General features: G+C 44.5%; 1 protein-coding gene across 1 annotated transcript in view; it reads left to right on the forward strand.

Annotated features, from left to right (window-relative positions):
* Window positions 1-13,486, forward strand: part of LOC130478326 (deleted in malignant brain tumors 1 protein-like) — a 377,479-nt gene that overhangs the window by 266,148 nt on the left and 97,845 nt on the right. The window contains 1 exon segment of the mRNA XM_056850473.1: window positions 1,222-1,613. Within this exon segment, the coding sequence (XP_056706451.1) occupies window positions 1,222-1,613 (392 nt within the window).

Here is a 13,486-nt window from a genome sequence, read left to right on the forward strand (position 1 = left end):
CCTGTGCCTTGCTTAAGAGAAATATCAGCATTGATCAGGGTTTCAGATCCTGATTAGGGGGAACCCAAGTCAGAGTTAAAGTCAGCATCAAGGCTTAACTATAGCTGAATTTGTCCTGCAAGGGTATGGGGAGTGTGAGTTCCCCTAACTGTTTTCTGATTTACCTGACTGGAGTTAAGAGGGAGACAGCATTATATCTGCAGGAGTCCTGTGTATGCTGGGCATTTTTTAAAAAAATAACAAACTTGTGTAAAGCTATATTTTTGTGCCATGTTTCTTTCGTTGTGGCAGAGGGGAAATAATTAGGGCTGTCAATTCGGTTCGGTCCGAACTGAAAATCAACCGAATTTCCCCTGATTCGGTGATTTTCTGTTCGGACGGATCCGAACTGAAAACTGGCGGGCAACCGGGGGGGGGGCGAATTCAGCGAGTTCAGGAGTTCGCGAATAAATTCGGCAAATTTGGGCCCCCCTCCAGCGGAGCCCGCTGAAAGGTGCGGGCTGCCCTTTAAACTGACCTGTGCCTCCCGGCCGGGAGGCGCAGGTCAGTTTAAAGGGCAGCCCGCGCCTCTCCAGCGGAGCCTGCTGAAAGGTGCGGGCTGCCCTTTAAACTGACCTGTGCCTCCCGGCCGGGAGGCACAAGTCAGTTTAAAGGGCAGCCCACGCCTCTCCAGCTGAGCCCGCTGAAAGGTGCGGGCTGCCCTTTAAACTGACTTGCGCCTCCCGGCCGGGAGGCACATATCAGTTTAAAGGACAGCCCGCCCCCCTTCAGGGGAGCCCGCTGAAGGGGGGCGGGCTGTCCTTTAAACTGATCTGCGCCTCCCAGCTGGGAGGCTCAGATCAGTTTAAAGGGCCCCCGCGCGCCTTCAGGGAATCCCTCTGAAGGCGCGCAGGGGCCGAATTTTCCCCCGAACTCCGGATCCCCCCGAATTACCGGGGATCTGAAGCGGGGGAGTTCGGACTTCGGCACGTACTGAACCCACAAGGGTCAAATTCGGCCGAATCCGAACTGTACCGAATTTTTTTTTTGACAGCTCTAGAAATAATCCAGTTTTTAAAATTCTCAATCGTGGGTTGTATAAAATAAATCGATATAACTCCAAATTCTATGAGAAAGTTTTTAGTAACTATCATTAATATGGTCTAGTACAATATAAAAGTAGTTTACCTGACAATTTACATATGGTATTGATATGCTTTCGTATTTTTTTCTGTCCTTTAGGAGAAGGGTAATGACACTATAATCTACTCCAATGTAATCAGGACATCCGCCTCTGGTTATATCATTACAAGGGACCCAGACTTCGAATATCATGTTTTATGTGAAATGAATAAGGATGTTGTGGTTGAGACAGAGTTTGTTGCCAGAAATCCCATTGACATCACTAAAGGACAGCAAGGAAATTACAACGTTAATATGCGATTCTTTAAATCATCAATGTTTCGCAGTCCAGTCCAGAGCTATCCATACATGGTTCAGCTCAAGCAGAATTTATTTGTTGAAGTCGTTCTAAACACTTCTGATCCGCTCTTGCAACTATCTCTTGACACATGTGTGGCATCTCCATCACACAGTGACTTCGAAACCTTGACCTATAACTTGATGAGGCATAGGTGAGTATGTTTTAGAAAAGTAAGGTATCCCTCTGTCTTTCTTACTGTCTTTCTAGTTTATACAGCCAAAGAGTGATGGCTGCCAGCTTGGAGGGCTTTAAGAGGGGAGTGGACATATTCATGGAGGAGAGGGGTATTCATGGCTATTAGTTAGAATGGATACTAGTCATGCTGCATACCTATTCTCTCTAGTATTAGAGGAGCATGCCTATTATTTTGGATGCAGTGGAACACAGGCAGGATGGTGCTGCTGTACTCGTCTTGTTTGTGGCTTCCTGGGGGCACCTGGTTTGCCACTGTGTGAACAGACTGCTGGACTTGATGGGCCTTGGTCTGATCCAGCAGGGCCTTTCTTATGTTCTTATATTTTGTGTATTGCACAAGCTTTACAAAGGAGAGATGGCCTAAAAATATCACAGAAACTCAGTTTTTATTACATTGTTGCATCATATTTCTTAAGAAAACTCCAGTATTTCTAGGGGAAATTACAGGAAACACTTTCAGCCCCTAAGTATTTGATATATAAATGAATGAATGATAATGATATACAGCAGGACAGTTCACATCCAAACATTCTTAATCAAAGGCAGGAGAGTCCACAGATGAACTTTGTGCTTACAATTGAGTGGATTGATCTGTTGTATGGATTCATATGTTATTGGTCCTGTCAGATGTCCTTTTGACTACGACTGTCTTTTAATTTATTTATTTAACTTGTTGAGTCCATTTTGCTTCCTGAGACTCCAAGGAGATTACATCCATTAAAAACAATGCAGTAAGAGAGCCGGTGTGGTGTAGTGGTTAAGAGCGGTGGACTGTGATCTGGAGAATCGGGTTTCATTCCCCACTCTGCCACATGAGCAGCAGAGGCTAATTTGGTGAACTGAATTTGTTTCCCCACTCCTACACATGAAGGCAGCTGAGTGACCTCTTCCTTCTCCTCCTCCTCCTTCCAATAAAACAACAAGGGATATACAACCATGCTACAAAACTGGGTTCTAAAGTCAGAGATATAATAGTATGCTTAGGGTTGCCAACCACCAGGTAATAGCTGGAGATCTCCTGCTATTACAACTGATCTCCAGCAGATAGAGATCAGTTCACCTGGAGAAAATGGCTGCTTTGGCAGTTGGACTCTATGGCATTGATGTCCCTCCCCAAACCCTGCCCTCCTCAGGCTTTGCCCCAAAACTTACCTGACAGTGGTGAAGAGGGACCAATAAACAAAGCAATGAAAGCTACTGTGAGGCCTTTTGCTCTCAAGTGGAATCCCCTGGCCTTCAGCCATGGCACTGCTTTACTTCCCTGGAAACTAGGTTTGCCAGGTCCCTCTTCACCACCGGTGGGAAGTTTTGGGGTGGAGCCTGTGGAGAGCAGGGTTTGGGGAGGAGAGGGACTTCAATGTCATAGAGTCCAATTACCAAAGCAGCCATTTTCTCCAGGTGAACTGATCTCTACGGGCTGGAGATCAGTTGTAATAGCAGGAGAACTCCAGCTATTACCTGGAGGTTGGTAACCCTACTGGTAACTCCCCACGCCTCAGAATAGGAAAGGGGGCCCCTCAGGGTTGCACCACCTAGGGTTGCCAATCCCCAGGTGGTATCTGGAGATCTCCCACTATTACAACTAATCTCCAGGCAATAGAGAACAGTTTCCCTGGAGAGGATGGCCACTTTGGAAGGAGGTCTCTATGGCATTACACCACATTGAAGTCTGTCCCTTCCCCCAAACCCTACTCTCCTCAGGCTCCACCCCCAAAATCTCCAGGTATTTCCCAACCTGGAGCTGGCATCACTAGCACCACCCAAGTCCTCCCTCTCTTTCCTGGAGCAGTGTTCCTTCAGAGTATGGCACACTCTTCCTTTCTGCTTCTCTCCTGGCCTTGTTGTGGAGCCACCATTAATGCTTCCTCCCTGCCCCCGCCAATCAGCTCCAGCCCCACCTCCTCACCCCTATGACTTGAGCCATTATCTGGACCAGGGGTTGGAGCACCACTTCCTCCAGTCTCTCCCTCCATCCTTGCTAGCCTTACCCCTTTCTCTCACTGGCCAGTTCCTGGGAGTCCTTCAGCCAGCCCTTCCCTGCCTGGCTCCTTTCAGGTTCTTGCATAGCTGTGCTTAGGGTTGCCAGGTCCCCCTTCACCACCAGCGGAAGGTTTTTGGGGCAGAGCTTGAAGAGAGCAGGGTTTAGGAAGGGGCTTCAATGCCATAGACTGAGCAGACAGTGGCTGCTTGAGGTATGAGGGAGGTGGGTGGATCCCTCTTGGCTCCTGCAGCATTTGGGAAGTCTACCTCTTTTCTACAGGAGCCTCAGCTGAGGATGGGCCAGGCGCTAGCCCCAGATAGCTTCCTAAAATTTCAGCTGTAACCCTAATTCCCTTTATAAAAGGCCCTTCTGAACAGTTCTGTTTTATATTCTATGGAATGATAGAAGCATCCTTTCTGCTCTCATTCCCTGTAAGTTTGAGCAGGAGTTAATTCTCTACAGCTACTGCCCAACTCATTTTAAATAAGGCACTTCATGCTGTGCATGTACAGAAAGAGGATCCCTAGGGTCTTCCAGGATTTCCTCATCCCACACTACTCTGAGTGACATTTTGCTTCTTATAGCTGCCATGTTAGCTGTGTCATGTGGTTGTAGTAGGTTTGCCAGCTCCAGGTTAGGAAATACCTGGAGATTTTGGGGGTGGAGTCTGAGAAAGGTGGGGTTTGGAGAGGGGAGGGACTTCAGTGTCATAGAGCCCAATTGCCAAAGCGGCCATTTTCTCCAGGGGTACAGATCTCGTCCTGGACATCAGTTGTAATAGCAGATCTCCAGACACCACCTAGAGCTTGGCAACCCTAGGTTGAAGTGAAGCTGCTCTGGTGGCTTTGGAGAGAAACGGGGCCTACTGTCATAACATCATGCAGCCAGTTGGTGATCAGCACATGGGTGGGAGGAAATTTCTTGTGTTTGTAGAAACAGCTGTGGATGGACTCCAGACATGCAATGTGGCTACTGTTCATCAAGAATCACCTCCTTTGTAACTCAACTAATAATGCTGCTTCAGGCTCCTTCCATACTATGTCTTCTATACTTTCCTGTGAATTCCTTGGATCGGAAGAGAAATAAAAACTCTTAGGCCATTTTTGCATGGTAATTAGCAGCACGTTCCAGACTGAATTGCCCCGCATATTTTTTTTTTTAATTTTGCATGCTGAACTGTCATTTTGGAAGTGACTGCGAAGCAGGCGCATACTTGCTTCGCATTACTAAAGAGCCCATTTAACACAACCTTTGTTGTTTGCAGTGAAGAATCCCCCTCAAGGAACTATGCAAAACAACAGAGGCGTGTTAGCTATGCACATGCTAATGGATATGCAGACAGGAACAAAGGAGCAGGCGGGGGCATGGAATTTCTCCTTTTGCATCAGGATCATGAATAGGCATTTTTAAAATCGCATTTTAAAAAAGAGCTTTTGAGCGAGCATCAAAATTGACCATGTAAAAATGGCCTTAGTGAATCCAGAAGCACGCTTACTATATTGTTTAAATATCTGCTTTTACTGGTACATAGAATGAGCAGAGTAGTTAGTATTTCAAAATAATGATGTTTGTAAATCACACACTCTAAAGAATAAATACACCATAAATACACCCAAGGGAGTACCTGTAACTTTTCTTCTAACAGTTATTCTCACCTTTAACTAACAGTTATTCTCACCTTTAACTAACTTTTTAACTAACAGTTATTCTCACCTTTAATCTCAAAAGTCCATTATATAATATATTATTACAAGCAGGGGACCCACAAGGACTTGTGGGAGGCATTTCATTTTCTCTTCCCCCACTGTTTCCTCTTTCCCTTCTTGGCAGCCCCCATATCCTCCCTCCTTTTCCTGCTTCCTTCTCTTCTTCCCACCCACCAGCCCACCTACCCTTATATGTCTCCCTGTGTTTAGCTTTCCCTCCTTCCTTCCCCCTGGCAGCCTCTACCCAGGAAAACTATGGCCCGGTTGTGCAGTGGTGGCTGTTGGGCTCAGTTGAGCTGTGGGAAACCCACAAGGACTTGCAAGGGACACCTCACATTTCCCAGTATCTGCCTCTCCACACTATTTCTTCTTCCCTCCCCTGGCAACTCCCATATTACCACCTTTGCCTGTTTCTTTCTCTCCTTCCCACCAACCAACCAACCAACCAACCAACCAATCAACCTTTTACTATTCCCCATCTTTGGCTATATTGATATTTATTTACTTCATTTATGCCTTGGCTTTCTCCACAATGGGGGACCAAAGCAGTTTACAGCATTCTCCTCTCATCTATTTTATTCTCGCAACAACCATGAGGTAGGCAAGGCTGAGAATGTGTGATTGGGACAAATTCACCCACTGCTCTTCTACAGCAGAGTGGTGATTTGAAACTGGGTCTTCCGGATCTATTGACTTCACCACAGTGGCTTTCATGGGGTGACTTGGCTCCAATCTCTGGATTTAACTATACACAGATTTGGCCATGTTGAGAATTAGATATATCAATTTAAACAAATTGTGAGCCATTTGTGATTTCTTTCTTTCCAGATGTGTAGAAGATTCTACCTTTCAACTTTTGCCTTCATCGAATAGCAGGGTTGTTCACTTTAAATTCGAGGCCTTCAAATTTCTTGAACAACACAACCAAGTTTACTTGAAATGTCGGATGATAGTATGCGGATTACATGATTATGCATCCCGTTGCTACCAGGGATGCTCACACAGAAAAAAGAGGGATGCAGGTGCACTCCAGAACCAGGTGGAGGTAACTTTGGGACCAATCGAGCTTCAAAAAGAAGACTGAAAACATGGTAATTTCTTGTTTCCTTCTCACGCTATGACAATGACCCTTAAAAGTGGTGTCAAATCCAGGACACTTCCAGTTTTGAGGTCATGTATCTAGCCTTATCTCGTCAGATCTCAGAGGTTAAGCAGGGTCAGCCCTGGTTAGTATTTGGATGGGAGACCACCAAGGAATACCAGGATTGCTGTGCAGAGGAAGGCACTGGCAAACCTCCTCTGTTAGTCTCTTGCCATGAAAACCCCAAAAAGGGGTTGCCATAAGTCGGCTATGACTTGAAGGCACTTTACAGACACATCTAGTGATGGGATTGAGGGCCAGGATTGAGATTCCCTTGATGAACCTCCCACTCCTCTACCTAACCGTCTCTGTGCATAAACTGACAGGGAGTAGTGCTGATTATACCAAGTCTGATTGTCCTGGGGGGTTTCAACATTCATTATGAGGCAGTCTTGTCAGGTGTGATTGAAGATTTCATGGCCTCCATGACAACCATGGGCCTGTCTTAGGTAATAACATTGCAGTTCACACTTCTGATCTAGTATTTTGTTCTAAGGGTGGGTTAATCGAGGACAGTTCCTTTGACGTGGGCAGATCACTGCTTGCTTGGATTTATTAGACTATTTATCTACGTAAACATTCGTTAGCCTTTCTTCCTTGTGGAGCTCAAGGTGGCTTACAACATAGGAAAAATTGAAACCAGAATTTTCTGTTTGTGCTGATGAAAGCATAGTAGGATGGTAGTCCATCACACAGTGGAGCCATTCATATAGCTGTACTCTACATGGATCCCACTGGGGAAAAAATTCCTGTGTATTGGGAAAATAATTCTCTCTATCCATTCTCAAGCTATATCTGTGACTGCTTTAGGACTTATATTCCTTCAAGGGGGATCTTGGGAGTTTTAGATCTCTTAACAGTGCATTCCTAAGGAGAGTTACTCCCGTCTAAGCCTATTCGTTTCAATGGGCTTTGACTGGAGTAACTCTCCTTAGGAACGCACTGTAAGTGAGGTGGAACTCTCTAAAGGTCACTTCATACAGGCTTTTTATACTCTCTTTGGCTTCTGAAGGCAAATACATTTATTAAAGTTTCACACACCTTAAGGGTAAAACACGACAAAACAAAATCATCAGGGCAAAACAGGTTTTGGAAAACCCAGATTAAAGCTTCATTATAGCCTGATCTCGTCAGATCTCAGAAGCTAAGCAGGGTCAGCCCTGGTTAGTATTTGGATGGGAGACCACCAAGGAAGTCCAGGGTTGCTATACAGAGGAAGGCACTGGCAAACCACCTCTGTTAAGTCTCTTGCCATGAAACCCCCCCCCAAAAGGGGTCGCCATAAGTTGGCTGCGACTTGACGGCACTTTACACACACACAACTGTGGGAGGACAACATTTTATCTCTAATGTGTTTTAAAACTTTTGTATACCTTTGACCAAAGAATGGTACACTCCTTCTATCTGAGATGGTCGTCCTCTTCCACCGAGCGCACAGCTTTGGGAGGGACACGCATGGAGTGGTGAGGGAGGGAGGGGACACCTGCCTAGCCAGCCAGATCAGCCGAATCAACCCTGGCGATCAGTGGGGTGACAGATGTCGCAGCCAGATCGCCCTCACATCCTGTGTGCCTTCAGAAGCCAAAGATTTTAAAAAAATAATCTTTGGGGGTATATGAAACCGTTAAAAAATTCAATTTGCCTTCATAAGCCAAAATGGGTTAACTTGCCTGTGTGAAAGAGACCTAAGAGTCTCTTAGGTCTCTTTCACACAGCATCTTTCACATTAGCATTTTTACCACCTTGTCTGGAGCCATAACAATTTATTTATAATTCAGCTAATTGTGTAGGTAATCTGTATTTATAGATTCATTGATATTTATGGAGGCAGTGCTTTATAATACTGTAATAAGGTATGCAATGGATAGTACTGACAGTATAACGAACTGAAAAAAAGTCTAGTATTTCATTGAGCTTGTGTGTAAAATGCTGCTGTTGAGTATTTGGGAGATTTAACATATTCACATACTCATAGCATATTCACATATTCATCAGTTGATTGCTGCAGATTAATGTGTAAACTGCTTCCTTCAAAAAGCATTCTGTCTGAAATGATGGGAAATGAAAACTTGAAGATGTTTGATCTGAGAGAGATGATTCATATCTGTCAATCATTTCTTTATTTTGTTGCCATTAAATAATGAAGACAGCTCACTCTTGATTTGAACATTGTCCAGATAGCAAACCTCACAATGCCAATAAATATACATATAGACACCAAATAAATTACTCCAAACTGTCTTTTTTATTTACAGAACTGGAGAAGCATGCAACTGTCGCAGCAGATGTCACCATCCGTTGATTTGTTGTTACTACTGTTCTTTTGGTACTATTGTCTTTGTTCTATCTGGCTTTCTTCTGAGCAGTATATTGATGGTGGAGGACATTACCAGATATATACTGATATCAAAATGTCACTGGCATAGCCAGAATTTCATTTGGTGCTTTCTGCACAAAATCTCAAATTGCAATTATTGAATATGCCTTTGAAAGTGACTGGCTTCTTCCTAGAAGGTACTTGTCATTCATGTTACTGATAATCACAACCCAGTTGTCACAGTATAGGGACATGAACATTTGTTCTAATCAAAATCAAGTTGACCTTCCAGTTACTCTGATTAGCAGCATTGTTGAATGGCTATCCTCTTTTGTGCCTATCTATTGGAATATATAATTTGATTTAAGTGTCCTATGGCACATATGCTAATTACTCATGTGATAGCCATTCTGTACAATGCAAACAACAGGCATCAGATATCTGTGGTGACCATGGGGTGAACTGCCATGGCTTATTTATCTCTCAGTAAGAACATATATTGAATGACCCATTACAATAAATGAGGTAAAAATGTATTTTGTTTTCAATTTCTTTGCAATAAAATTTCTACATCCTTGCAAATGAACACTCTGTGGCATTTTTCCCCATCGTCTTATCAGCAAACACAACTAACGTTATAAATGTGTATGATAAATGGGGGGGGGAGATTAGAATAAAGTGTCCGTCGCCTTTGTCCTCCTTGCCTAGGCATGTTGATTTGTATCATTTAAAAGATTCTCACTTTCCTGAAATATATTCCTCTCCAATTCAGCCAGAGTTTAAATCCCACAATGTAAGTTAGAACAGTTTCTCAATGTCAACACTGAACTTTGGATTTATGAATTAGTAGTGAGATGCTCCTGGTTTTTTAGAGTGCTTTCAGTAGCGTAAAAAGGTAAAGGTCCCCTGGGCAAGCACCGGGTCATTCCTGACCCATGGGGTGACGTCACAACCTGACGTTTCCTAGGCAAAGTTTGTTTACGGGGTGGTTTGCCAGTGCCTTCCCCAGTCATCTTCCCTTTACCCCCAGCAAGCTGGGTACTCATTTTACTGACCTAAGAAGGATGGAAGGCTGAGTCAACCTTGAGCCGGCTACCTGAAACCAACTTCCGTCAGGATCGAACTCAGGTGGTGAGCAGAGCTTGGACTACAGTACTGCAGCTTACCACTCTGCGCCACAGGCAGAGGGGGATCTACTGTGAAACTAATGAAGCTTAAGCTTCAGGGCCCCTAATCCTGGAGGGGGGCCCTGAAGCTACTTTTTTTTTAAATGAGTGAATTACTCAATAAAATCGATGGAGTTTTTTACTGATACTCATAAGCCAATGGGTTGAAGTACTTAATATTGACCTTAGAATATGCTCTAATACCCATTTCACATGGCCTCAAAATGTCCCTGTAATTGGTCAAATTTCAAAAGTTTTTTGGGGGGTTGCAGCGCCCAAACCCCCAGCTGTAAGGGCTCTCTGAGCTCACCAGAATCTATTCATAGCCTACATTTTGGCAGCTGGATCCTCAAATCCTTCGCTGGTGCATGGCTTAATAGTTCTATAGTTTTATTTCATCACTGTATGGCCCATTTTCAAGGGCTCCACCCCACCACCCTGTCCTCCGCCATTTGGGCCTCGAGGTTCTTGCAAGGGCAGCAAACCCTTTGGGCCTTGTTGGATGTTGCCCTGTTGTTGCTGGTTGAGAAGGGGCTCCCCATAACAGTTCATGCTTCAGGGCCCCCAAAATGTAGGTCCCTCACTGGCCACAGGGCTCCTTTCAGTAGAGTAGCTGCAACTAATCTCCACATACTGTGGATCAGAGAAGAGGGCTTTCAGTTGTAAAGAAGGCCTTCCAAACAAGCTTGATCCCAGCACCTCTTTGTTTACCAGTGAAGTTGGATCTAATAGCAAGTACCACGTTTCTATGTCTATGAGTACCATGTTTCTTTGTCCACTGCTATACAATGGGCTGAAAGTTACCATGAAGTCTTCTTCTGAGAATTTAAAATGGATTTAGGACTACAGTAATACTCAATTCACCATGGAACTACAGATAAATGCCCTCCACATAGCAAGAGGTGATGTACATTTAAGTGATAATCAAAATAGCTCATCCCCAAATTGGACAACTTCAAGCTTATGCATGTGATAGAGCTGCCAAGCCCCTGCTGGGGGCAGGAGGGATCCCCCACCCCCGGCTCCCATTTCCCACTAACAATTCTGAAGAATGTGAGAGAAAATAATCTTTAAAAGATCGTCATTGGTCAATAATGTGATATCACTTCCAGAGAAAACTTGGAAGTGACATCAGTCCTTTTTAGGAATAGCCAGAAACTCTACGGTTTCATGATAGCTTTTCCAGCAGTTTCTGGCAAGAGGTGACATCACTTTTAGGTTTTCCCTGGAAGGGTCACCAACAGTTTCCCCTGCCCCCCCTCCCACTGGTTGCCAGGCTGTACCTGGAAACCCTAGCATATGAACCTCAGGTACACACTACCAATTTCTTCATGAACCTCCATGCAAACATGTACTAATTGTAACAAAAAAATTAAAAACCCACAGCTCCAGTTGGGGACTAAATTAGAACATTTGCACAGGGGACCTTTACCTTTAAGGTCAATATTAAGTACTTCAACCCACTGGCTTATGATTCTATCACTAAAATAGCCTTAGTTTAATAACAAACACTTTAAAAAAACTCACACAGATCGCTACTTACACAAAAACTCCAACCACCACCCCCGACAGAAAAGAGGAATAATCAAAACATTAATGGACCGTGCAAGACGGATCTGTGAACCACAGTTTCTCAAGGAAGAAACTAATCATCTAAATCACGCACTGCTAGCAAACGGCTACTCCAAGAATGAAATCAGAAGGGCCATTAAACCAAACAAAAATCAGAAAACTCAAGAAAAACAGTCTCCCATAGGAAAGGTATTCTTGCCATTTATTAAAGGAGTCACTGATAGGATGGAGAAACTTTTGAAAAAACATAACCTACAAACAGTGTTTAAACCCACCAAGAAAATACAACAAATGCAACGATCAGCAAAAGACAAAAGAGACCCCCTCACCTCTGCAGGAGTATATCGTATACCTTGCAGCTGTGGAGAAGTTTACATCGGGACCACAAAACGCAGCGTACAAACAAGGATAAAAGAACATGAAAGATACTGCAGACTTGGCCAACCTGAGAAATCAGCAGTGGCTGAACATGGACTGACCCAAACAGGACACAGGGTCTTATTCCAAGACACTGAAAGACTGGACAATTCTACCAACTATTTTGTCAGATTGCACAGAGAAGCCATTGAAATTCATAAACATCAGCACAACTTTAACAGAAAAGAGGAGAGTTTAAGAATGAATAAGGCTTGGCTTCCTGTCCTAAAAACCTCCAGACTAACAAAGGCAACATTCAACAACAGCCATGCAGATTAGCTTTGGACTTCACACATTAACAGATCACTTCAGGATACAATGGTTCCATATTAACATACCATACCCTCATTAGCACATTATCTTGATACTTACAGGACAATGATTAGCACATTACTTTTGCAGGACAATACTCAGCTCAAACCCAACCCCTTTCTGACTATATATTACTCTTCCTACACCCTTGACACTGAGAGACACTGTCCTTCAGTGTTACTACTCTGAAGATGCCTGCCACAGTTGCTGGCGAAATGTCAGGAAAGAAAATACCAAGACCACGGTTACACAGCCCGGATAACCTACAAGAACCAATCCATCAATTCTGTTGAAAAATTCACTCATTTTTTTTAAAAAAAAGTTGTTTCAGGGCCCTGAAGCTTAAGCTTCATTAGTTTCATAGTAGATCTGCCACTGCAGAGAAGTGGAGGGGACTGGGTCAAGCAGCTCAGCAGACAGAGCAGTAGCAGCAATGAGAAGGGACAGGAGGCAGAGCGGCAGGGAGGCCCCCCCTCCCGGTGAATGAAAGAGAAATGGGTAGGCAGAGTGGGAAGAGCATTGGGGAGGCGGGGAAGCTATGAGGAGCGGGGTGGATGGGGGAAAGAGTGAGCAGGCAGGCAGGCTAGCAGGCAAGCAGGCTGGGAGAGGGGTATGCAAGCGAGTCAGAATCCCTCTCCCTGCGAGTTTGCCTGTGAGAGGCATGCAGGAGCCCAATCTGAGAACATGTGTTGGTTCTGAGGGAGCTGAGGGTGAACTAGAGGAGGGAGGGAGGGAGGGATGGGATTCCCCCCCCCCCCCGTGAATCTCACGAGTCCCTGCCTGTCAATATTTCTGTCAATATGGCCCTATATGTGGATTCTTACATTCAGAGACTGGGACCATGGACAGACAAGGCAGCTCTTTCTACAAACCTAAGAAAGCCCAAGGTTGGCAGAAAAATCTGAAATTTAAAAAACTGGGTGGGTAAACCCCCCAAAATAACAGAAGCAGCACCTGTAGTTTTAAGAATCAAATGCCCTCAGTAGTAGTACTCCCAGCCATGGTTTCAGTCAATAAAATATAGGAGGAGGACCCTTTCCAGGCCTGTTTTGGCCTTTGAAGAAGGACTCATCAGGGCCAGGCATGTCAAAAACCACTGGTCAACTTGTATGTTGCTTGGGTGAGTCAGTTGCTACTGTTCAACAGGAGCCATCACATGAAAGCCAGTGTTGTGCAGTGGTTAGAGTTTCAGACTAGGATATGTTCGAATCCCTACT

This window comes from Euleptes europaea, chromosome 5 (assembly GCF_029931775.1).
Source record: "Euleptes europaea isolate rEulEur1 chromosome 5, rEulEur1.hap1, whole genome shotgun sequence".
Taxonomy (NCBI): domain Eukaryota; kingdom Metazoa; phylum Chordata; class Lepidosauria; order Squamata; family Sphaerodactylidae; genus Euleptes; species Euleptes europaea.